General features: G+C 55.8%; 9 protein-coding genes across 9 annotated transcripts; 5 read left to right on the forward strand and 4 right to left on the reverse strand.

Annotated features, from left to right (window-relative positions):
* Positions 1–676: 676 nt before the first annotated feature.
* BAUCODRAFT_38978 (uncharacterized protein) lies at positions 677–2,456 on the reverse strand. Its single transcript, XM_007682736.1, has one exon. It carries the CDS (start codon positions 2,448–2,450, stop codon positions 1,164–1,166), a length of 1,287 nt encoding a protein of 428 aa, XP_007680926.1. The 5' UTR covers positions 2,451–2,456; the 3' UTR covers positions 677–1,163.
* A 451-nt stretch (positions 2,457–2,907) lies between these two features.
* On the forward strand, positions 2,908–4,089 carry BAUCODRAFT_79366 (uncharacterized protein; the record flags this gene model as incomplete). The annotated part of the gene is made up of 2 exons (XM_007682855.1): positions 2,908–3,536; positions 3,594–4,089. The coding sequence occupies 2 exons, from the start codon at positions 2,908–2,910 to the stop codon at positions 4,087–4,089; spliced, it is 1,125 nt and encodes a 374-aa protein (XP_007681045.1).
* Positions 4,090–4,411: 322 nt separating this feature from the next.
* On the forward strand, positions 4,412–5,932 carry BAUCODRAFT_78782 (uncharacterized protein; the record flags this gene model as incomplete). Its single annotated transcript, XM_007682811.1, has 2 exons — positions 4,412–5,296; positions 5,369–5,932. 2 exons carry the CDS (start codon positions 4,412–4,414, stop codon positions 5,930–5,932), a joined length of 1,449 nt encoding a protein of 482 aa, XP_007681001.1.
* Positions 5,933–6,714: 782 nt separating this feature from the next.
* On the reverse strand, positions 6,715–7,572 carry BAUCODRAFT_54347 (uncharacterized protein; the record flags this gene model as incomplete). Its single annotated transcript, XM_007682797.1, has 4 exons — positions 6,715–6,778; positions 6,834–6,862; positions 6,916–7,272; positions 7,333–7,572. Coding segments are annotated over 4 exons (690 nt in total), but the record flags the coding sequence as incomplete, so codon positions are not given.
* A 1,055-nt stretch (positions 7,573–8,627) lies between these two features.
* BAUCODRAFT_38985 (uncharacterized protein) lies at positions 8,628–9,278 on the reverse strand. The gene has a single exon (XM_007682737.1). It carries the CDS (start codon positions 9,206–9,208, stop codon positions 8,756–8,758), a length of 453 nt encoding a protein of 150 aa, XP_007680927.1. The 5' UTR covers positions 9,209–9,278; the 3' UTR covers positions 8,628–8,755.
* Positions 9,279–10,232: 954 nt separating this feature from the next.
* Positions 10,233–16,661, forward strand: BAUCODRAFT_38988 (uncharacterized protein). Its single transcript, XM_007682738.1, has 3 exons — positions 10,233–10,975; positions 11,045–15,630; positions 15,685–16,661. The coding sequence occupies exons 1-3, from the start codon at positions 10,726–10,728 to the stop codon at positions 16,360–16,362; spliced, it is 5,514 nt and encodes a 1,837-aa protein (XP_007680928.1). The 5' UTR covers positions 10,233–10,725; the 3' UTR covers positions 16,363–16,661.
* A 1,838-nt stretch (positions 16,662–18,499) lies between these two features.
* On the reverse strand, positions 18,500–19,657 carry BAUCODRAFT_78828 (uncharacterized protein; the record flags this gene model as incomplete). The annotated part of the gene is made up of 2 exons (XM_007682817.1): positions 18,500–18,720; positions 18,793–19,657. The coding sequence occupies 2 exons, from the start codon at positions 19,655–19,657 to the stop codon at positions 18,500–18,502; spliced, it is 1,086 nt and encodes a 361-aa protein (XP_007681007.1).
* A 492-nt stretch (positions 19,658–20,149) lies between these two features.
* Positions 20,150–22,834, forward strand: BAUCODRAFT_38991 (uncharacterized protein). Its single transcript, XM_007682739.1, has 4 exons — positions 20,150–20,329; positions 20,380–20,620; positions 20,670–20,688; positions 20,755–22,834. The coding sequence occupies exons 1-4, from the start codon at positions 20,189–20,191 to the stop codon at positions 22,595–22,597; spliced, it is 2,244 nt and encodes a 747-aa protein (XP_007680929.1). The 5' UTR covers positions 20,150–20,188; the 3' UTR covers positions 22,598–22,834.
* A 740-nt stretch (positions 22,835–23,574) lies between these two features.
* On the forward strand, positions 23,575–23,964 carry BAUCODRAFT_152212 (uncharacterized protein; the record flags this gene model as incomplete). Its single annotated transcript, XM_007683061.1, has 1 exon — positions 23,575–23,964. The coding sequence occupies one exon, from the start codon at positions 23,575–23,577 to the stop codon at positions 23,962–23,964; it is 390 nt and encodes a 129-aa protein (XP_007681251.1).
* Between the last annotated feature and the right edge of the window lie 39 nt (positions 23,965–24,003).

Genomic DNA, 24,003 nt, shown 5'->3' on the forward strand with positions numbered 1-24,003 from the left:
TATGCGACATGTGGCTTGGTATGTCGCTCACGCCATGCCGATGCCAAGCCAGCCTCTAGAGCAAACCGCGTCATGGATGGGTTGTTGGCAAAGACGGCACCTTTCTTCTTGCATGGCGCAGATCTCAAGCCTGTCCACGCGAGACACCGGTAAACATATAGCTAAAGCTACTGCACCGAGGTGAAAAGGTAACGTTGCTCCTCTACGGTTTCACTTGTGTCGTCCTGTCAAAGGTTCACTACGAAAGAGCTGTCAACAGTCAAGATGCACTTCACCCATCTCTTCAGCGCGCTTGCGCTCTCCGCAACCACCTCTGCCCAATCTTCCTCGAGCAGAGCCTCCTCAACCGTCACCTCCTCTACCACGACTGCCACTCCCGGCTACGACACAGCTCCAACTTGGATCCCCTCTACTCTCAATGCCACCGCCGCCGCCAACCTGACCTTCGGCCAACACTACGCCGTGCTGAACCTCGACCTTATCAACTCCATTGTCGGCAATGTCGCCTCCACTCCAGCCGGCACGACCTTCATCGCCAACGTCGCTCGCTGGATCAATGCGACCCACGCCCTGAGACCGGCGCCTCTGTCCATATTCACGCGCATTTACTATCTCAACTCCCGGAGACCCGAGGTTGGGCCCACAACTCCATTCGGTGCCGGAGGGATGCCTACTCTCATCACCGACAACAGCACTATGATCTACCCACGGTTCTTCGTCAACGAGACGGCGGGAGATGTGGTGCTACAGAAGACAAGACTCTATGCCGGTGCAGGCAATTCGTTGGAGGAGATCTTGCGCGCGCAGCAGATCGATACTGTGATCTTGTCTGGTATACGGACATCTGGTGTGATCTTGGCCACCGCGTACCAGCTGTACAATCTGGACTACAAGATGTGAGTCTTCATACTCTGTAAGCTAGAGCCCCAGGTGAGCTGACTGTTATTTCATAGATATGTGATCGCCAACAACACGATCGAGTCGCCTCCGAACACACCGGACATCAACACGAACATCTTGGCGGGCATCCTCCCGAAGTTCGTAAATGTAATTACGATTGAGCAGGCGTTGTCTGCATTGAACCGGAGTGGACCGGCCATCTGGTAAGGTCGTGTGCTTAGAGCGCAGACTGTAAAGTCCTTCGCATTGGGCAGTCTATCAAATTATGTCTTCAGCCAATATCCGTCCCAATTGAACTTTATGCACTCGTCTCCCCAGCTGCACCAGCCAGCGACCAGGTGCCTTGCAAAAACCTCTAGGACACGCTGACTGCGACTGACCAGGAGAAGCGATTCAATGAGAGCTTTCAGGGAAGGCTTGCGAGAGTGCAGGTCTGGCACGCCGACCACTACCCTACGCTTTAACTCTGTATCGCTGGTTCCGACGTCGTAGTCGAGGCTTCTCCGCCCAAGCAAAAAGACTTCGTACGGTTTGCGCCAAAGTGCGTTTAGATCCGACACAGGCTGACCATCAACCGTTGTCTTCAACCAAATCCACTCCTCCTCAAGCTTCAGACCCCATGCCGCGAACAAGCCGCCGTCACCGAGAACAAGGTCGCGTACGGCACGCTTGTTAGTAATCCAGATGCCGACTCGGCAGTCTTGCTGCATGAGCATGTCCAGATCCATGCCAAGCAGCAAATCCTGGATGGTCTCCACGGTAGTAAGCACGTTGTACGTTGAGCCTTTGGTCTGGTGCGTACGTCTGACCGAGCGGTTCGGCCACGGTGGGTCCAGTAAGATGAAGTCAAAGAGGTAAGTAGTGTCCTGCTGGGCCGAATGCTGGCGGACTGCGTTGCGGAAGCTGTTGGAGTCTGCGCAATCACCTAGGTAGAAGGATGAGGTCGGTGGGATGCGGTATCTGAAGGTGTCTTCTTTGTCATTAGTCGTAATGAGCAGTTGCGCCGGCTCGCTATCAGCACTCGAGATCAGGCTCGGAAGATCAATGGATCTCGCGGTTTCAGTCGAACCACCGTCTCGCTGCCCGCTCTGTAGGCGAACTCGTGGCACCGAAGCGTCCCCTCTCACAGGCCGAGCAAGTCGTGACAACAGCCCAGGCGGCTCCTGGTGCGGAAGCAACGCCTCTACACAGGTCGATTCTGGTTCTTCGCCGTTAGCATCCCGTTTCCGCTTCTTTGACGGTGGCTGCACGAAAGGCCGCGGCAAACACCATGCACCTTCATAACGATTCCGCACTTCTTGTAGCGCTGTACTGAGCAACGCTGCATACTCGGCATGCAAGTCTTCGTCTACACTATTGGTCATTAGCTTCGCTTTGGCGGGTGCTGATTTCGGCTCATTGGCAGCAAAGGGGGCCGTCAAGGGCTCAGAGGAGAGAATGCGGTCATGACACGGATGTTGAACGGTGCCTTGAGCCGTGGTGATAGAGGTTGGGATGTCAATCAGCGTGATTGTCGCATCCTCGTTCTGCCAAAGAATTGGACTGGCCATCTCACCACGCTGAGCATTTGTTTATGGACCAAAGGTGACACGTGCGTGACGAGACGTTGCCGAAAGAGCTCGCCTCGGCCTATGTCGGCTCGAGGGCCGTCAGTTTTCGTCACCGTGCGCCTCCACACGGTTTTGGGGAAGATGGAGGCACTTGACTTTCGAGGAAGCAGAAGGCACGTTTCCTGTGCGCAATGGCTGCCCATTACTAAACACTGATCTACTGCTTTCGTCTTCCCTACCGCGCAAGACTCTCTGTTCGCCTATTCCGAGTTCTTCTATCGACGCCAAAAGACGGCAGACCTAAGCGACCGGACATAAGCATCCCTCCATATGTTGCATGCAATCCTCTGAGTAAGACACGAACACACGACCACCACTACGCTTAACGAGAAGCTGGCCAGCTGACGGCTACGATAGACATGTCTCCCACAGTTCGCAGACCTACGAACCACCTGAGATGACCGGGCCGTCACGGTCGGCGGCGGCAGGAAACCAACCTTCAATCTGCGAAGCCGATCGCGCAGCTATCATTCCCTTGCAATCACCCTCCCCACACGCCAAAGACCAACGGCGGAAGATACCCAGGCAGAGCTGGGAGTATGTTGTCAAGAGCGGTGTTGCAGGAGGCGTTGCTGCCTGCACGGCCAAGACGGTGGTTGCACCCTTGGACAGAGTAAAGATTCTCTTTCAAGCCAGCAATCCGCAGTTCCAGAAGTACACAGGTTCATGGGCTGGAGCACTCCGAGCGATTCGCGACATCTACCGGACGGATGGCGGCCGGGGCTTGTTTCGCGGTCACAGTGCGACGCTGCTTAGGATCTTCCCGTACGGTGGCATTAAGTTCTTGGCTTATGAGCAGATACGTGGGATTCTTATACCTACCAAAGATCACGAGACGCCACTGCGAAGGATGTTGGCAGGATCGCTATCCGGAGTCTGCTCCGTATTTGCAACGTATCCGCTGGAAGTCATCAGAGTGCGGCTAGCATGGGAGACACGAGGCGACACGCGGGTCACAGTCCGCGACATATGCCGCACAATCTACCATGAGCACCCCCCTGCGCCAAAACCTCCCTCGGCCGCTGCGTTGCAAGAGACTCTGCATCTTCCTCGGGCCGGCGCTGCAGCTCTCGCCGCAGCCAGCGCCGCCACGAGCAGTATCACCCTCCGCTCCGGACTTGCAAACTTCTTTCGCGGCTTCACGCCAACTCTATGGGGCATGATACCCTACGCAGGCACTTCGTTTCTTACCCACGACATGGCCGGAGACTTCATGCGGCTGCAGGTAATCGCGCCATACACTGTCATACCCGCAAGCGAACGGACAGCGAAACAATCTGCGCCTAACAAGCCTCCGCCGTTGCGCGCATGGGCCGAGCTCACTACCGGTGCCGTGGCTGGATTCGTCTCGCAAACCGTTTCGTACCCGCTGGAAGTAATCCGGAGACGGATGCAGGTCGGCGGCGTGGTCGGGGACGGACATAGGCTAACTATGATTGAGGTTGCAAGGAATATTATGCATGATCGGGGTTGGAGGGGTTTCTTTGTTGGGTTGGGCATTGGGTACGTCAAGGTGGTGCCCATGGTGGCGACGAGTTTCTATGTTTATGAGCGGATGAAGACGTGGTTTGGCATCTAGACCAGCGCATTCGTAGGCGTTTGGGGTGCATTGGAGGATGTACAGCTTGCGTTCCACCTTAAGCTGGAAGGTCGGAGGTGATCTTAGCGCTTTCTGACTAGCAATCGTCAAAATCTGATCTGCGAGCCTTTCCAGTCTGGTTACTCGCAAGTGGTCGTGTTACAATGTAGAAGTTGTGCGAAGCTGCGAGCGGCTTGGTTGTCTGACACGTGAAGCTGCACAAGCGCCGCTAGCGTGCCTTCCGCGCTTGTCGAAGCAGCATCTCCACCAACGCACACATTGAACGACGATGCCGCGCTAATCGTGCGCATAACGATAAAACATGCCGCCCAAGACCAGTACGAAGACGAATGATCGCCCAGGTGTGCTGCCCGTCAATGCCGCTGTTAGAGCTGCTTCCACCAAGACTCCGGCTGCGCGCTTAAAGCTCGAGATCCGCCGTCTCCCACCAGGACTGACCTTGAGCGAGTTCGAGGAGACACTGGGTGACGACTGGAAGCTTAGCAATGGCAAGGTTGACTGGCGCGAATACCGTCAAGGCAAGATCAAAGCTCCGGGCAAGGTACCTGAGCAGAGTAGATGCTACCTTCACGTCGTGAACGATACACTTGTTAGGGAGTTCGAACAGCGCTTCCTGCAAGTTTTGTTTCAGGACAAGGCTGGTACGCATCGCAATCCGGATCTGAAGTTCCTTCCGCCTACGCTGGGCTTTGCGCCGAACCAGAGAACGCCGCTGCAGTCTAAGAGCCGAGCGGACAATAGGCAAGGCACGATCGATCAAGATCCGGAGTTCATTGCTTTCCTGGAGGCGGAGACGCAACCTCTAACTAAGCCAGGAGCTCTGGATATAGTCGGTGCAGAGAAGGAGAGAGTGGAGGTCAAGACTACGCCGCTGATTGAGGACTTGCGGGAGAAGAAGGCCAACAAAGCCAAAGCCGCGGCAGACAAGGCGGACAAGAAGAAGGCTGAAGAGAAAAAGGGCCCACCCGGCAGTGACACGAAGGACGTTGCGGCGGAGAAGGATGGGACCGTCATGCAACAGAAAGTGCAGCAGGCTGCAAAAGACGCGGCTAAGGTATTAAATAAGCAGGCCTTTGCCAAGCAGCAGAGTTCCGTCGATACTACGCAGCCGACAACAGCAAAAGCTGCTGCGAGTGCACGGCTAAAAAAACCGGCGCAGTCTCCCAGGCAGCAGAATGCTACGCCTGTCACCGTGACAGGCCAGGCAGTCAACCAGGCAACTTCTGGTCCCGCCCCAAATCGAGGACTACCGCCTCAGAGGCCGCGCGCAACTGCTGAAGGCATCAAAAAGATGCTACAGAAAGATCTCGGCATCAAGCCAAAACCAACACCAGCCGCACCAGCAAGTAGCGTGCAGCCAGCGTCGCTACCATCAACCACACCCACTGCTCCGTCAGCGCAGGGACCTACACCACCTATCCCCACAGCACCCGCGGCGTCCAGACCGTTACCTTCCAGCTTACCTCATCCCGCAACAACAAAAGCCTATCTCAAGCACGCCAACCCCAGCCAAGGCATGACAGAAATGCTGATCCTGCGCGCCCTGTCCGAGTACGGAGAGGTCACCAACGTTACGATTGATCCTCGCAAAGGCACTGCGATAGCTGTCTTCAGCACCAACGAAGGCTTGCAGAAAGCCATGCAAGCCAGGCGTGTGCCGGTGGCGAACGGTGCGGTGGAGGTGCTGGAGTTCAAGGACGCAGGTTTCAGGAGTGGTGCAGGACCGGCGCCTAGAGGGAGAGGTGGGTACCGAGGTGGGCGGGGAGGTGCTCCTGCTGGACGAATGGGTGGCATGCCGACGCCGCCACCCCCGGTAACATGAACGATATTACCGCGCTGCTGGCTGCCAGCGTTTACAACAGCGTCCAGGACCCAGTACGCTGCTGATTGGTGTTGGACGGCTTGAGGGTGGTCTGGGCTGATGATAAGGAAGCCATTAGAGCCATGACCCAATGTGGCTGATGGTAAGTATGTGTAGTCAGCTTATCGAGAAGCCGAGACGATTTTGATGCTGAATCGGATAAGGAGGCTCATGTGAAGATTACAATGCCTACCAGAAACGCTATGATGATGCAATAACGCCATGCTAGAATTCAGACATGCCACTCTCCTCGAAAACAGCCGTCACCGCTCTTCCAAATGAGAAGTGACGTTCGTGCCGCCATATACCAGCGCAGTTTCATCGCCCAACTCCTGCCTAGTAGGAGGAAGCTTTCAAGCCACATAGCTAGAGCCACGACCTAGACGTCTCACCACACCGTCACTAACGGCCATGCCGGGACTGTCGATCGCTCCACCCAGCGTAACGTCCTGCGCACCACGGAACCCATGATCCGAAAGACCGACGTTTGCATCGTCCGGATCAGCCATTGCAGGGGACTGTACGGCGGTGCTGGAAGCTCGGGTGGGGACTGAAGGTCGGTGGGTCGGCGAGACTCTGTCGTTGCGCTCTGCGAAGTCGCCGTAGGTGTGGCTGCTGTGAGAGCCGCGCGAAGGGATCGCTGCAAGGTGGCCGTTGCCGTTTTGGTACTGCTCTTTGGAGGCCTGTACGTCGGCCGCGTGTTGAGCAGCGGCGGCGCGCTGGTCGGCGTCCTGGTTCGGGTTCGCAGTCTCGTACTCCAGGATCTTGATCAACTTGTAGAAGCCTGCGGCGACGATCGATCCCAGACTGAGCATATGTTAGTACTGAGCGTGAGGCGACGATCGAGTAAAATTCGACTTACATCGGACCGAGCCAGTATATCCAGTGATACTGTTGCAGGTTAGCAAAGGATCGGGGCTGTCATTTACAAGGATGATGCTTACTCCGTGGAAGTAGCGGTTGACTACAGCAGGGCCGAACGAGCGTGCCGGGTTCAAGCTGCCACCGGTGAAGTACACTCCGACAAGCTCCGCGATGAACAGTGCGAGTCCTATTCCCACTGGCGCGATGAATGTTCCCTTGTGCTTCTCGGCGGCCAACATGAAGATCGTGAAGACGAGCTCGGCAGTCAAGATCATCTCAATGAACAGACCTTGCACGATGGTGGTACCGCCACCCAAGGATGTCTGGACGTTGAGCGCTCCCGGGAACATGCAGGACACGAGAGCCGCAGCCGTCAGACCGCCCAAGATTTGCACGAAGATCAACAGAGCGCCTCTAATGTACGGGAGTGCACCGATCTGACGATGTATGACTGGTCAGCACATGACACCACTGTCGTGCGGGACTACTATACTTACGATGCACATCCCAACTGTGACGGCAGGGTTGAACAGTCCACCAGAGATGCGGAAGAACACCCAAGCATTGACGGCGAGGGAGAAGCCGAAGCATAGCGAGATATACTGCAGTTGCTGCGGGTTGCTGCCGGCCTCTGCCTGGCTGAGGCCGGATGAGGTGTGGATTTGGTTGGCTACCTGTGTGCCTCCGAGGGCGAAGAACAGGAACAGCACAGTGCCGACATACTCGCCGGTCATGGCAACGAAATGGTTGCGGATGTTGTCCGGGATGCGGCGAGCGAAGGGAATGCGCATCACCGCTTCATCGGCTTCCACCTCCCCACGCCTAGTGGGATCGGCTGCCTTGGTGAAGGGCAGGGCGATGGCCGCGCCTTGCAATGGGGCCTTGAGTTGAAGTCAGTGACATGATGCCGCTTCTGCATTGGAAAGGTGTACGCACGTTGATGTTCATGGTGGCGAGTGCTGCTGAGAGTCGTGAAAACAATGAGTGTACTCGACGGTCACCTAGCTGGTTGAAGGCGTGTAGTAGTATGTTCAAGACAGTCGTTCGTAGGTCCAGACAGTTCTCCACTTAGCCACGTGCGAATGCACTGGCTTAACTCTGCGAATGACCATCATTGACGACATTGTCTACATATTCACGGGAAGTACAAAGGTAAAACGTTGATGGGGACCGCCTCAACCACGGTAGGAGCTCAAAGCGTGTACTCCGATTCGGTCAATGAGGGAAAGTTGGAGCCCCAACTTGGAGATAGTTTCGTTAGACTGCATATTGATCAGGTTTAGCCCGATCTTGCCGTCATCCCTGTGGTTGATCTCCCACTCGTGCCGTCCTCCAGCAACATTGCTTGTTTTCTAGGTTCACAGCCATATACTGTAGGTTCCGGTTGCTGATATACTCCAGCTCTGGGGAAACATTTCGTGGCTACAAGCGTGCTCAAGTTGTTATAGCTCACAGGGTAGTCACACAGCTGCACATCTTTGCAGTAGTACCGCCCGCCGCCACCAACGGTGACGTATGGGTTGGCTGGCATCACTCCTAAGACAATAGCTAGTGGTTGCTAGACAGTAAAACGTTCGGCTCTCAGAGCCTCCGTGCGCATTGGACAAGAACCTCAATGGATGAGTGAGAGACCGCACAACTTGGGCACCCTACGCAGACAGTACGATGTCTGCTACGGTGTCGCGGCTCTGCCAAGCACAGCACGCCACGTAAATCGGGAAATTCAAGAAGGAACAAATCACCACATGCACCATTCACATGTACCAACCCACGTGACAAACCATCAGTGCCACAGGTGGCGCATGACTTTTACCATATGTATACGCCCTGCCATCGCGTACCTACTTCCCAAACTATTCAAAGAAGCTACGAAATCCCGTTACACTGATCTGATAACATGGACCACTTTCTGTCGCACGTTTAAGGACGTTCGACCGATATTAGCCATCTATCAGAGTTTCCTGGTTTGGGTACACGGCTCGCCTGGAGTGCCTTCCATTTGTACAGGAAAGCCAGCAACCTGTCCCTCAACAAGCGGCGGGCAAACTCGGCATCGCATGCTGTTGGATCAGGAAGCGATTCTTCCGACATAAGAGTCTGAAATTTCCATCTCTTCGCCAAGCATCGACACTTACGCTCCTCCGTCGGATCATGACGGGTTCGTGTTATGCAGAGCGCTACAACCCTGGCGAACAATGCCGGAAACGTACCCGGCACCTTTGTCCATGCGTGACGCATGCATGAGAAGGTTACTGCAATGCATGTTTGAGGTATGCTAAATGAAAATCTAGGCCCGGCACGCTTAACAAACATGAGCGTTGTGAAAAATGTCCCTGAAGTCTCAAGCTTAGCATGTAGCTCCCACCAATGCATCGCGGAACTGGAAGCATACCATCAGGGCTCTGTCATCGAACCACCAAGCGTGCGATATATTCTAGATCCCCTAAAGGCAACCTTTCACGATTAGGTTGCGATCAAGCAATGAGCGAATGGTTCGCTCGAACTTTGTGCACGCCGTGTCATCTACTTCAATTTCATCTATTTGCGTTGCTCTATACGGCACTTTGTGATCGATGCACACTGTATTATGCTTCTACTTATGCTGTTGCCGGCATTGATGGTAAGCAGCCGTGCTGACTTCGCTTGCGGCTCTCTGTTATTCTGCATATGCCAGATTGGTACTAAGCGTGACCGATGGAAGCTGAAACGTCCGGAATCGTTTGAAGGAATGTCTCTTACGAGCTGAACCAGATCGCGCTAAAGACCTAAACGTGCAGACGGAGCGGATACTGTGGGTACCGGAATGCAGGTACGCGGCGACAACGCCGATGTCGACAGGTTTATCCATGTCATTGTAGCTTGCGAAGCAAGTACAGATAGCTCCATTGAACACGATAGAAACCTGGGTCCCCTATCAATCCATCTTGGCTGTCAGGGGCAAGGCCTCCGACAACAGACGAAGTGTACACGTAGGAAACCGCACGGCGTATGAATGGTCAGCTATTTGACTTCACGCTTCGATCAAACGGTCGCGATGTGGATAGGGCGGCGATGCAGGGGTTACCTCTGTCACTTTCGTCTGTTCGATCTGCGAGATGACATCCGCCCTACCTGTTGCTGCTGTTAAAGCAGGTATTGTAACTCCTCCTTCGTGCGGCCAAGGTCGAATAGATGAACTTGAATGAAGCGACGGCAGGATGAACCAGGGTAGCGCGCAAGCCTCGAGAAGTGACAGGGAATAGAACCGAGGAACAACCAACCCCGGCACCTCCACTCCTATTTCGGTCTTGTGATGTTCTGCCGCCGCCGCTGCCGCCGCAATTTCGAGCCACACTCAAACGTAGACGGTCAGTGCTTTTTGGGTTGCTCTGACCAATTTCCTTCCATGCATCATCTCCATCGGCGTATGGCGGATATGAGAAGCAAAGAGCAGGACTCGAAGGCTCTTGCGCAATCACTGTCGTTTCAGCATCTCTACTAATCCATCGACACCGGACACATGTACGCACCGCCAAGGTCAACTTAAAAGATCGTCGTCCTTGTTGAATACGATTCATGACCGCTCTTGCGGCCCAAAGCTCCAGTCTTCATCGTTGCACACCCCACTGTAAAGGCGCATACGACAGAGCTTGCCCGAGCCATTCGATGCGCATGCATTGTCCCACGAACCGGGATTTCCTTGCATCACTACTGCAATAGCAGCCACTCGACGGCTTTCCGTTGCATTTTCCAAGTGCCTGGTCGGCTTCCATTATTCGGTGGTGGGGCAGCAATCGCGAAAAGCAGGGCGCAAGCGTGCTGCGAGCTGCACTCCATCGACTCGCTAACGCGCAACAACCGGAACTTCCGACAACCCTGTCGTGCGCGTGGTGTGGCTCGCTGCGTCCAGCATGCAGGGGGGCCATGAAACGAACAGCACTGGCAGCCTCTACTCCGCCGCCAGTGCGGCCATGGACTTCGCACCTCCGCCCACCTCTCCCACTGCATCATCGCGCCCTGCAAGCATGGTCACGAACGGCCACCACCACCGGCCGTCGACTGCCAGCATGCAGCAGCGAGTGAAGCGGAGTTCGAGTCGCATCACCGATGGCGCTGGGAGTAGATCAAGCGACGACGACGCAAAGACCGCGGTCAAAGTTGGTACGTTAGACAGCTGTGCCTATGTCCAGACTCTATCCGAAACACTCACTGACGAGCGTGCGCTCATAGCTGTGCGGGTGCGACCACCGCTTAGACCTACAGACCCTGGCTACGATCTAATACCACAGCGTTTCCGCGAGAGTACGTGCGAGGTGCCAACTCCGACAAGTTTAGCAGTGCAATCACAGCAAGGCAAGAAGCTCTTCCTCTTCGACAGAGTATTTGATGAGGATACCTCGCAAGATGGCGTGTGGGAGTATGTCAGTGACAGCGTCTCTTCCTTCGTCAGAGGCTACAATGTCTCGATACTCGCCTACGGCCAATCCGGCGCCGGCAAGTCATACACCATGGGCACATCGGGCCCGGAAGATCAAAGCGATGCGAACATTATGGGCATCGTGCCAAGAGCGGCGAGAGCGCTGTTCGACAAGCTCAATGGTACCGTCACGCGACCGTCAGGATTACAGACACCCAAGCGCTACTCTACCCAAGCATTACCTACGTTAGCGAGCTTCGCTAAGACCAATGGCAACGTGAACAGGAACTGGGAACTCAAAGCTAGCTACGTCGAGATCTACAACGAGCAACTACGGGACCTGCTTGTCCCAGAAGGCGTGGGAATGGCGGATCGCTCGCAGGTCGCGATACGAGAAGACAAGGGCCGCATATGGCTGTCCGGGTTGAATGAAGTAACGATCAATTCTGTCGACGACCTGCTGGATGCGCTCAACCTCGGCTCGTCCATCAGGCAAACAGATGCCACTGCAATCAATGCGAGGTCTTCGCGCTCACATGCAGTGTTCAGCTTACATCTTGTCCAGAGGAAGCCGAGCGAGCGTTCACCATCACCTACGCCGAACCTCGAAAAGCGAAGATCTGTGCCGATTGGGATGATGGCCACAGCTGAGGATGTCGTGACGCTTGATAGCAAGTTGCACTTCGTCGATCTCGCTGGCAGTGAGCGGCTCAAGAATACCCAAGCTACCGGCGATCGGGCCAAAGAAGGCATTTCCATCAATGCTGGGCTGGCCAGTCTTGGAAAGGTCATTGCGCAGCTATCCGTCAAGTCTCCGAAGGCGCACATCTCCTACCGTGACTCGAAGCTTACGCGACTGCTACAAGATTCGCTAGGTGGCAACGCCATCACTTTCATGATAGCATGTGTCACGCCAGCTGCCTTTCACCTCAGCGAAACGGTCAACACGCTTGCCTACGCTTTGCGCGCACGAGCGATCCAGAGTAAGCCAGAGATTCAGCAAACCTACGACGATGGCGACAAGCAAGCCGCTCTCGACCGACTGCGTGCGGAAAACTCCTTTCTACGAGATCAGCTTAGGCATGGTGCCGAGAATGGTGACAGAAGAGATGCGCCTGCCGGCCGGTCAGAACGGCTTAGGGAGCGCGAGGCCGAAATGCACACGCAACTTCTGGACATCCAAGAGAACTACAACGCACTCCGCGAGAGGCACGCTATGCTGATTACAGAATTGTCAAAGGCGCGCGAAGGCGATGAGGCGGAGACGCCGCTGCTGGCTGAGGCTCTCGGCGCGAATGCGATGGAGCGCGTAAAGCGGTCAAGCGCACTTGCGGAAGCAACGGAAAGTGTTCTGCTGGAGTACGAGAAGACCATCCAGCAGCTAGAGTCCAACTTGTCAAATACAAGATCCACGCTGTCGCATTCCGAGAGTACGCTAACGGAAAAGGAGACGCGCATCGCTTATATGGAGACAATTCAGCACCAAATGCAGGCGCGGATACAGAAGTTTCTGGAGCGCGAGCAAAGCAATGAGGGCTACATGCGCGACTTGGAAATGAGAGTGGAAGGATCAGCCTCGGGCGAAGAACGCAGCCTCACTTCTATTGCTCAGCTACACAAGGAGATTGCACGCATGCGAGAAACCGAGGACAGCCAAGAGGAGTACATCTCAACGCTGGAGGAACGATTGGCGGACGCGGAGCAAGATCAAGAATTGATGCAGCGCGAGCTCGACCGCCTGGAGAATGTTGTGGAGCGCCAGAGAAGCATTGGCAAGCTGGACAACCTGCTGGGTGAGCTTGATGGCATGCGGCAGATTGAGCCGCAAGCGCATCACCAGGAGATAGAAACGATGCGGCAGGTTGAAAGGCCGAAGATGAACGGTCACCGCGACTCGTACGATCCGTTCAGGCCAAAGTCACCGACTGAGGGTAGCATTGCGGACGGCGGTGATGAAGACTTCAAGGACGCCGAAACTGAGCAGCCAGAACACAACCATGCGGAACAAGAGTCCAGCGATGACTTGTTGTCATCTAGTAAGAGGCACACGCTGATGCCAGCTGAAACCGAAGTTCGCAGTCCCGCGCAGAATGACTTCATGGCAGACAAGCTCGAGACGCTGACGCAGGAGCTCTTCGACTTGCGCTCTGAGCATGAGTCGAGCCTCGTTGATTACGACAACCTTCAGCAGAAATACCAGACGGCCTTGGAGACGCTTGCCAAGCTCGAGTATGGGAAGGAGACGCCCCGGTCGCTTGACACGCCTACTCCGAGTTGGCCAACATCTTTTTTAGCAGACGCGGGGATGAGGGACGAGGAAGAGGCGAATGGACAGCCCTCATCCTCGCGGTCTTTGGCGGAACTGTCATCGCAGCGGCCATTGAGTACTACCGGAGAAGCGTCTATGGCGAAGACCAGGCAAGGTTCGGATAGTGATCGGATCGGCATGTTGGACGAGATTGCTGTGCAACATGACGTTTCGGATGCCGAGATACAGGATGCAGTGCAAAGGCAGGATATGGCTAAGGAAATGGAATTGCTGAGGAGACTACACGCTGAGAAAGAGGTCTCGGTTGCGGAGCTGACCAACAACTACAAGACTTTGGCGCAACGGCATGAGGCTGCGCTGCAAGAGGTGGAGGAGATGAGGCAGGAGATGCAGCGCGCCCGCGATCGCGACTACAGCCTTCGGCCTACGTCACCAAGCTTCACCAAGCCAGTCCTCAGAAGGAAGTCTGAAGATCCAATTGCCAACGAGCGCGCATCCCGGTCTTTCGCCAGTCTCAAGAACATTGCTTTGGAGAATTTTGAGTCATCGCCCGACACGAGGCAAAGCTTTGAGACGCACCTGAACAGCATGATGAACGAGCTGCACGGCAAGACCGAGAGAGTGCATGCGCTCGAAGCCGAGCTTGCGACTGTGCGCAAGGACCTCGAAGGCAAGCAAACGATGATTGCCGGCCTGACGCGAGAGCGTGCCAGCTTGGCCGCTTCTTCCGGCATGGATTTCTCGGTCGTTGGCCAGATGCGCGAACAGCTCGAAGAGAGCCAGCATCAAATTCGTTCGCTACACGAGCAGCACGCTACTCGGGAGAAGGAGTTCCACTGCCAGATTGAGATGCTGAAGACTAGCTTGACTGAACACCAAAAGCTCGCTGCGGCGCATGCTAACCAACTTCCGACGCCGAGCGAGGACCTCCACTTCTCTCACATACCTGGCGACTACCCGCAGACACCAGCTGTTGAGGTTACACCTACGCAGGAGAGTCATATTGAGCAAACCATGGCCGGCGCAACCCGGGACAACGAGCGGGTCGAAGAGATTTCCCGGCTGCAAGGTGATCTGGCGGCATGGGAGGTGAGGCATCAGGACGCGATGGACTCTATGAAGCTGTCGGAAGCCAAGCTGCTAAACACGATTGCCGATCTCGAGGAGTCATTGCACCGGGCTGATAAAGCAGCGAGGTCGAGCACCTCAAGCAATGAAAAGCCTCTGCCACCGCCTCCGACGGAAGAGGAAAAGGCTATTGCACTCAGTCTTGAGGAAGAGCGCGACAGGCACAGAGATATTGTCGGCGCGTTGCAGAGCGAGATCGAGATATACAAGTCCACCTCCCACGACCACATGATGAAAATGACCCAGCTCGAGCAGTCATATGCGAACATCTTGCACAAGGTCGAGGAAGATTCAAGATCGCGCGATTTGAGCGAGAAGGAACTGCAGACTCACCGGGACCTCGTGGCAAACCTCGAGAATCAGCTACAAGTGCACAAGTCGGCCATCAGCATGCACCAAGAGACGCTTGAGTCATTGCAAGCGAACCATAGCAGGCGTGTTGACGATCTTAAAGCGACACAGCAAAAGTCGGAAGAGCAATCCACCCGGCGCCTGGCGGAGCTTGAGGAGCATCATTCTCTGGTTGTCCAAAACATGCAGGCTGACTTGATGAGTGCTCAAGCCATGGTCACTGAGCTTCTCCGCAGCGCGTCTTCTGCGCTCGGTTACGAGACTGACCCGAAACAGCTGCATTCGCAGATCAAAGGTCTGGTAGAGGAAGGCAAAGAGCTGCACGGTCGTCATCTGAAGACGACTAATGAGCTCAAAGACCTACAAGAAGAGCTGCAGAAGAGTCTGAACCAGCAGGTTGGCTTAGAGAACAAGATTGGCGAGCTCAAGATGATCAACGAAGAGGCCATTCTAAACTTTGAGAAGGTTAGCGCGAAAGAGAAGAAGAGTCGGGAGTTGGTCGAGGAGCTCGAGGAGCAGCTTACTAACAACTTCGACTCCCACCAGCGCACGAACCATCGTTTGTCGAGCATTCAGTCGGAAACGGTGCAAGTACGCTTGGAGATGGAGAAGGAGCTGGAGGAGCTGAGGGCCAAGAATAACGCGCTCGAGGTAAGAAGACTTGCAATTGTCGTGTCGTGTGAGAGTCAAGCTGACGTTGTACAGCAACAAATGGCTACGCTGAGGAGAATCTCGTCCAACTCGAACGCTTCAGGACCTACATTCAACCGCGAGTCGCTATCACCCGAGGCTGCGGCTATCGCGCTTGCCAGGTCCGCCTCACAGACTTCGGCACGTAAGTCGCCGCCGACAGTGATGCCAACGCCTCCACCATCTGTCCCGCTGCCACCGTTGCCGAACTCGCCCATCACGGCAACACCGCCAATGCCGAACGGCCTGGAGCGGGCGACATCGCCAGTGCAGCGCGCTGCATCACCATTTGCCAGCACCTCGCCACCAGGATCACGCCACACTTCCCGCGAAGTGGCGCCCACGTCTCATCAGCTTGAGGAGCATGAAGCACGCATCCGCACCATCGAGAAGCACCTCTTCGCCGAGAAGCAGCTCACGGCCACGCTCGAAGAGGCGCTGGTCGATCTGGAGACGTCGGCGAATCGGACAAAGTCGGAGATGGAGGTTTGGCGGAAGAAGTGCACGTCGTTGGAGGATGAGCTTGTGGGCTTGCGTCGCGACAAGAGCAACTCGCGAGCCAGTCTGCAGGCCGTGGAGGAGGAGCGCGAAATGCGCCTGCGGGCTGAGAGGGCTCGACAGGCGCTTGAGCAGCGGATGATGGAGTTGAATACTTCGAAGAAGAAGAAGAAGAATGCCCTTAACTGCTTCTAGTCGAGGCAGTGACGGCGGAGTTTTACAGTGGCTTATCTGAAAGAACCATGGTGAGTGTACTATACGGGCATCTAGGGTGGGCGTATTGGGGCAAGGTCCACGAAGATACACGATGGCTGAGAGGAGGATGGGTCTTGGATCATGGGGCGTTCGGGTGACGATTGGCACGGAGTCTGGCTGGCCCGGCAGGCACAGTGGCGTGCTTCGCACAATACCCCTTTTTGCGGTGTAGTTCTATGTAAAGTATGCCATGTGTACAATGTGCAAGAGCGAGACTACCTGCGAAAGATGACCAGTGAATCCCAGTTCTGGTTCCTTTCACTTCGCAGATGATTGATCGTGCTGCTCGCTAAGGCCTGCACTGTAACTGACTAACCACAGGGGAGTGAGAGACCCAGTGGGTAGAGCGGAACGATAGGAGTACACTGCCAAAGCATGATATATACACTGATACAGCAGCAATCAACGCCGTGCGCAAGGTGTTTGCAACAGAAGATCGCGCAGTACGAGCAGTGGCGACGGTGATTCTCCCAACTAAAAGCCTCTGAAGAGCAGCTCATGCATGGTACGGCTGGATGAAGCCCGTACTTGATACGGAGCCAGTCATGTAGTGTTTGCGCCAGGCAGAGCAGTAGGTGTGTGTGCAGAAGCTCCTGTGGGTTGAGCTTCGCTCAGGGAAGGGTGTGTTGAGAGCTTCGATCAAAGGGCGATTCGCTCATACGCCCGTTCACACGGCTTCCCTGAGCGACGCCCGCCGTAACGGGCCCGTCGTGAGCCGGACCGTATGGTGGAATCTGTTGGGAATGCCTTGGCGCCAGCGTTCGTTGCCCAGTCCTGCCAGTCGGACCTCGAGCGCCACGATCGGCAGGTACTGTTGGTAAGATAGTGAGGCGAATGGGCTGGCAATTTGCGTTTTGGCAGTCGTAGTCCGCAATGGTAGTCCGCAATGGCATCATGAGCATGTGGGGGTTCTTGGTAGGCCACAAAACCCGTAACTGAACTGCCACCTGCGTGGTTATAATCTAACTGGCAGAATACTAGCTCGCCTTTGCGCTCGAAGAGGTCCTGAGAGTTCTCCAACTTAATTCCTCACGCGGATGGCCGCGCTGGACCCAGCGAATATCTTCTTCTGTCAGCTGCGTGTGGATATTGTCGACACGAAGCTCATTACGGCGGGTCGTTGTATGGGCAAGAAACACCTGCGGCTCTTGCGTGAAGTTTCGCTACATCACAGCCAAGTCTTGCTGGAGCGGTAGAAGTCCCGTTTGCGGATAGTAGCGTACGGTCTGAGAGAAGCGTCGAGACAGGTCGTTCGCAGTCGCTGCTGCAGCTCGTTGATCTCGCGCTGCTGTTGCTGCAGAACCTAATCTATACTGTGCTGCTTTTTGTACCGCGGATTTTGCTGAACATGGCGCGCGTTGAAATCTGCGTTCGTAGTGAAGCCTTTGGGCCCAATGCCTGCGATTCCAGCCATACGCGCCGTGCCACCACCAGAGACCGCCAGCCGCCTGCACTCTATGCCTTTGAGCTGGCATGGTGCGCCCCGGAGCGAGTATCATCCTTTCACTGGGCGTGGCAGGACGACCTTTTTAGATACCACCCCGCTCCCGGGTCGCTTGTTTACAGCCACTACACCGCAGCTTATCCGCCGAGGCCAAGGTGTTGCTGCAAACGGGAGTCGTGCACCTCGGGCCATCGCGACGACCTCCCCTTCGGCCATGTCGCCGTCCACCCCTGGATTGTTCAGTGTTTGCTTGACGTTTGACTGTTCGTTCACTCCGGGAAGTACAGGCTGTCGGGCCGTATGTCTCCCGCGAGCGGTGTCAAGTAGCCTCGAGCATGCTTGAGTACTAAGCGCGTAGACACGGAATGCTTGGCAAGTGTGTGCTAGCTTGACTGACAGTGGGAAGCGAAGGAAGGAACGACCCATTGCCGGTCCAGAATGAAGGACGTGGTTTGCCGGCTGACCTGTTTGATTGATTCGTCCATTGCGCAGATCGGGTGATGTCCATCTCGACCGGCCGAACACAGCAAGGGACCAATAATGCCGATATTTGGAGAGTCGCAAGGGGTTGAATGTCAAGATGATGTAGGTAGTGGGACGTGGTTGGTATACACTTAGCGTCAAACGAAATCTTTAACCCACCAACCCACCATAGTACACCCTCCGCACATCCACCATCTTCCTCCCCCTCGCCCGGGCCACGTCCTCGGGTAAGCGCTGGCTCGTCAGCGCCTGCCATGCCGCCTTGACCACATTCATCTTGTTCCTCGACCGCGGCGTCGTGGCCGCCAGATCCGAGATACCGGCCGCACGCGCCAACTCGAAGATGAGGTGTTGGCACCTGTTGCCGAAGCCTACATACAGTCAGCCACGTGAACGAGGAACATGTTTATTGAAAAGCAGAGAGTTGGTGAGGATGTACGCACCAGGCGGCCGAGCCATAAGCTTCACCACGCTCCCACCGACCTTCCCCTCCACCTCGCCAAAAATCGTCCGTCCTTCATACCGCGGCACGGGTTTGAGATTTCGAATCGCGTTCATCATCGCCTGCCGTCTGCCATCCTCGTCTTCCGCTCCCTTACCCTCACCCACGCCCACCATGCCGTCCTGATTCCCTGCGATCGTCAGGAAATACAACGACTGTATCTTGCCCATGCGTGTCTGGTTTACAACGCGGTGGGAAACGAGGTTCTTGATTCGGAGGCTGCGGAGAGTGCGGAGAGGCAGACCGGTGGTGAGGGAGAGGCGCTGGAGGTGCGGTTCTGCGCCGCCGGAGCCCTCCGTGGCGGACAATGGGCCGGGCAGTTTCAACTTCTTCACGTCTTTCTTCTTCTTGTCTCCCGCCTGATCTTCGGCGTCGTCGAGGGCCAGACGGGCGGGCTTGTCCACGAGCGGTCGGAGAGTGGAGAAGTCGTCTATGTACGTTGGCCGGAAAGCGTCACCACGGAGACGTCCCTGTTCCGCCATATCACGGGAACTTATTGCGGCCTCCCCGGCCTCGATGATCTCCATCTGCTCAGGAGTGTAACGCATGGCTAAGAGTTCTCGTTCGCGCTGGGTGTAGGGCTGCAATTGGGCTGCTCGGGCTTGGATGTCTGCTTCTTGAGCGGCGGCGGCATCGATTCGGGACTGCTTGACAGAAGGGTAGGCGGGTCTTCGACGGGCTGATCGAGGGGTGGAGACATGGAAGAGACGTTTGCTGCTGGTGGTGCGGGAGGCTGAGGCAGCGCGGGAGGTGAAGGTATCTTTGAGAAGACATGAAAGGCATTGGTATCCAGACTTGGAAGCCATTTGGGTGGTGCTCGGGTTAAGACAACAGTAGTCAATGTCTGTGGGATCGTGTGCTCGAGATGGTCCAGCTCGGAGGAGACGACACGTCTCGGAGGTGTCTCCGCAGTATTGATTGAACTCTAGCGAACATTTTCCCATCAAGTTTTGGCGAATTGATCTCTACAGCCCACTTCAGCATGCGATGCATCTCATTGCATCTTGTACCTTGGGTGACTCATTCAGAATGTCTTTGAGATCGTCGACTCTGCAACAATATTCACCCGATTTCGTCCCATTGCTTTGCGCTCAGGACAGCACAGCTTCACGTTGTTGCCATCCTGCGTGCCTGCCAAGGCTGGAAGCATATCTTGGCCGCACTGCGCCACGAGCTTGAGCTCCACACTCCGCTGGCAACTTCATGCATGCGTCTCACAGTGCGCAGTCAATGATGAAAGTCACGCGACCAGGTTTGCTACCGTGATCTTTCAAGCTGTCCTTCTTGCAACAAGCTTTCTTCCGCCCATCTCTCATACTACGTGGAAAGGTTCAACAATGACCCCAAACACTACCTTCCTCATATTCTCCCTCCTCGCTCTCACTCTACTCATTTCTCCTACAGCCGCCTTCGGTGCCGGCAACATAGCCAGTATCTCCCGCATTGAAGGCCACAACTGGCGTCATGGTGACCTTGAGGTATGACAGAATTACCATCTCCTGCATGCCGTCCGCTAATGCCTCGGTAGGATCTTCTCAAAACGGTGGCCTTCATCCACGGCCACAAATGGACCTCCATGATGGTCAAGCGAGCCTACTTTGGCAACTGGCTTCGCGACTACTCGCAAGCCGTCGACGTCGGCACTCTCAAGGGCGTCCAGGCCGACGTCATCCGTGTTCTGGTCTGGGTGCTGGCGTTCATGAGTTTCGGGTACGCCACGGAGGAGTTTGAGGTCACGGCTGAGAGGCTCGGTGTCTACCGGCCAGAAGGTATGTGGCTCGATCACCTCGTTGAGATAGCGACTGACTGGCCCGTTAGAGCACATTGACAACCCCAAGTCAGTCCTCCTGCGCAATCAGAATATGCCTCGAGGATGACAGCTGACGTTCATACTTACTGACAGAGACTATGCCGACAACATCGACGCAAGACAATACGACCAACGATTACGCGGACCTATTATGCCCATCGAACTAGCCATCGATCCCAACACAGGCATGAAGAACTACATCGCCAACGAGAGCGGCGGCTGGGCCACTTCTCTCGGCTACGTCAAGTATAGCTTCGCCCGCAGCATCCACTTCGGCCGCCTCTACACTCACGGCGCCCAACGCGGCCGCGAAGAGGACCTCTGCGAAGCCCTTCGCTGTCTCGGTCAAGGTCTGCACTGTCTCGAGGACTTCGGCGCGCATACGAACTACACCGAACTCGCTTTACGTGAGCTAGGCTTCCACAATGTCTTCCCGCACGTGGGCACGCAGACTATGCTTAATGTTCGTGGAAAGCAGATTTACCCTCTGGTTACTGGCACATTCGGCGGGGTCGACTTCTTGCATTCTGTGCTTGGCGAGGCGACGGACCATGTTACGCAGACTGAGGTCAATGAAGCGGAAGTGCAGCAGCTAGATAATGCACTCAGTCAAGCCGCTGCAACGCAGAAGCGGGGCTATGGTGGTGGTGCGTCGGAACTGACAAGCTTGCTGGGACAGGTGCCAGGAACGAGAGGGTTGATCGAGGAGGCGCAGCGCTTGCAAGCCGACTCGGACGCGCAGGCTGCGGAGAACGAGCGGATGGGCGGTAGCCGCGATCCATCTGGTGGTGCTTACCAGCAGTATCCAGGTCAGTATGGTCAGGATGCGCCGCGGGCTGGAGGACAGTACGGCTTCCCAGGACAGTCTTCAGTCCCAACCACAACTACAGCCGGGCCGGGCCTCAACGTCAACATCGACCCCCAAGCCGTCATCGACCGCCTCCGCCCCATCCTCACCTTCCGCGACCGCGTCGTCCGCACTATCTCCAGCTTCGTCGAGAAGATTCCCGGTCTGGAAAAGATGATCGAGACCATCAGCGAAAAAGTCACCCTCTTTGTCATGGGCCTCATGGCACCTTTCGTCAAACCCCTCATCGCCGCGGCCTCCAATGCGCTGAAAACGGGGAGTGGCGCCGTTGTGAGCGCGAGTCAGAGACAGCAGTACCTCGTCTGGGAGGACCCGACGAGCAGTGACCCCACTCATTCGCTGCTGTCGAAGGACCATTTCAGTAATATCCTCAACGAGCCTGCGGGACAGGTAGCGGCGGTGATACTGAAATTCGTCGCGCCGAGAGTGATATACGGATGGGAGCACCCGGAAGTAGGCGAAGAACAAATCCTCCACGACGTCGCGACGGTGTTTCACCACCCGGCCCTGCGGGACGGGAAGTCGGAGATGCAGAGGGAGATGTTTGGGGTTGTGGAGCGGTGGGTGCATGCGCGGCCGGATCAGGGCAGGGATCTGGATCGGCTGTTGAGTAGTGAGAGTGTGCGGGCGGGGAAGAATCATGTGGTGCAGGATTTGCAGTCGAGTTTGGTGCCGTTGGAGCAGCAGTTGCAGGGGTTGGGGGGGACGAGTAGTCATAGCTATACGGCTGGGGGGCCGATGGCGATGTTTGCGCAGCAGCAGCGGGGGTTGGGCGGGCAGAGTGTGGGTGGTGGTAGTGGTGGCGCGTCGGAGTATGCATCGTCGTCGGAGTATGCACCGGCATCACAGGGGTATGGCGCAGCGGCTTATGGACAAGATTCCGCCGGAGGCGAAGGTTCGTACTCAACTGGCTATGGCTCCGGTTATGGTGCGGGTTCGTACGAGCAGAGTCAGCAGTCTTCGGGACAGTATCCAGGGCAGGGGTATCGGAGCGAGTCACGACGGGATGAAGGTTACGGCAGCGGAGGCGGCTACGGTCAAGACAACAGTGGCTATGGTCGCTATTAAGCGAAGGGTGACGCTGTGCTTAGGGCGACTGACCGTTAAGAATCACGGGGGCGCGTCTTGTGTGCTCAGGCGGCAACGGAATGAGGAAGAAATACTACGACCGGGCTTTCCACCACAGCTTGACTGACCAGGACCGGGTCGCGCTCAGGACCGCTGTATGGTGATTTCTCCCGCGTTCTGTGGTAGTACCCTGTGCTCGAGATACAGCTTGCACGTTACGAATAGCATGCACCATATATGATGAGACGAACCCTCCACTGTTCATGACCATCGTCATCTAGTACACACACGAAAGGCACCAAAAGGGTTATGTATGTAACAGTTGAGGTATCTCCTGCTGACTACACAAATTACCCACGACTACATGTACATGTACCGACCCATCGATCAACCCCAGGTTTTCCCGTTCACTCATGCCCCCATACTCCCCTCCCATTGGCCGCGCATCCTGCCTCTTCGGGCTTAGCTTTCTCTATAACCGACCAATGACCGCTTGCAATGTGAAGTCGTGGGCGAAGTTATGGGTTCACTGACGCTTGCCCTCCGCTGACATGCAAGTCATCGCTGGATGGGGTGAAATGCCGCTGTAGGCGCGACCGTTGGTGCTTCCTGTCCTATCCGGTGATAATGCGGATGTGAGGATCGTTGGGGTTGATGATGTAGCTTTGTAGCTATGTTAAGTAGATGATAGATAGGACTTCATTCCTCGCGTTGGACAAGTAGCTATCGTGTGGGTGTAGTCACCATCACAAGGCCGAACCGAGTGCTCCTTCAACTCCACAAGCCAGGCTGTGCTTGTGTGAGGATTACGAGTCTCTTTGAGTAGAGGCTGACGACCATCTCGTGACCGTTGCGAACAAACGCTCAATTAGCCACACGCGACCACTTACCACCACCAACTCTCCCACAAGCACCCAACCCACACCTACGCCCAAAACCGGAACCGCAACGGCAAGCAGTAGTCACAAAAAGCAACCATGAACACAACCTCCCTCCTCCTCACCGGCCGCACAGCCGCAGACATCTCCCTCCTCCCCCAACGCCAAGCGGCCAGCCTAACAACCATCTACCACCACAAGAAAACCGCACCCTCCTCCTCATCCTCCCCCCGCAAACCCGCCATCAAACGCACTCCAACCAGCACCCGCGACAGCCCCGGCTGGTACAACACCGAAGGCGGCATGACCCTCGACGACTTCGCGGCAAGATTAAACACAACCCTCTCCCGCTTCGAGCAATGGCAGGGCAAGTGCGCGCAGAGCGTCGTCATGGCGCTGATGCGGCCGACACCGATCATGCTGTTTGTGCTTAATCCGGTGGCGTTGATGATTTGGTTGGCGTTGGTTGGGTGGTGGTTGTGGGGGTGAACATCAGTGATTGAAGTGGAAGAGATGGTTTTCTCCTCT

This window comes from Baudoinia panamericana (genome assembly GCF_000338955.1).
Source record: "Baudoinia panamericana UAMH 10762 unplaced genomic scaffold BAUCOscaffold_14, whole genome shotgun sequence".
Lineage (NCBI taxonomy): Eukaryota > Fungi > Ascomycota > Dothideomycetes > Mycosphaerellales > Teratosphaeriaceae > Baudoinia > Baudoinia panamericana.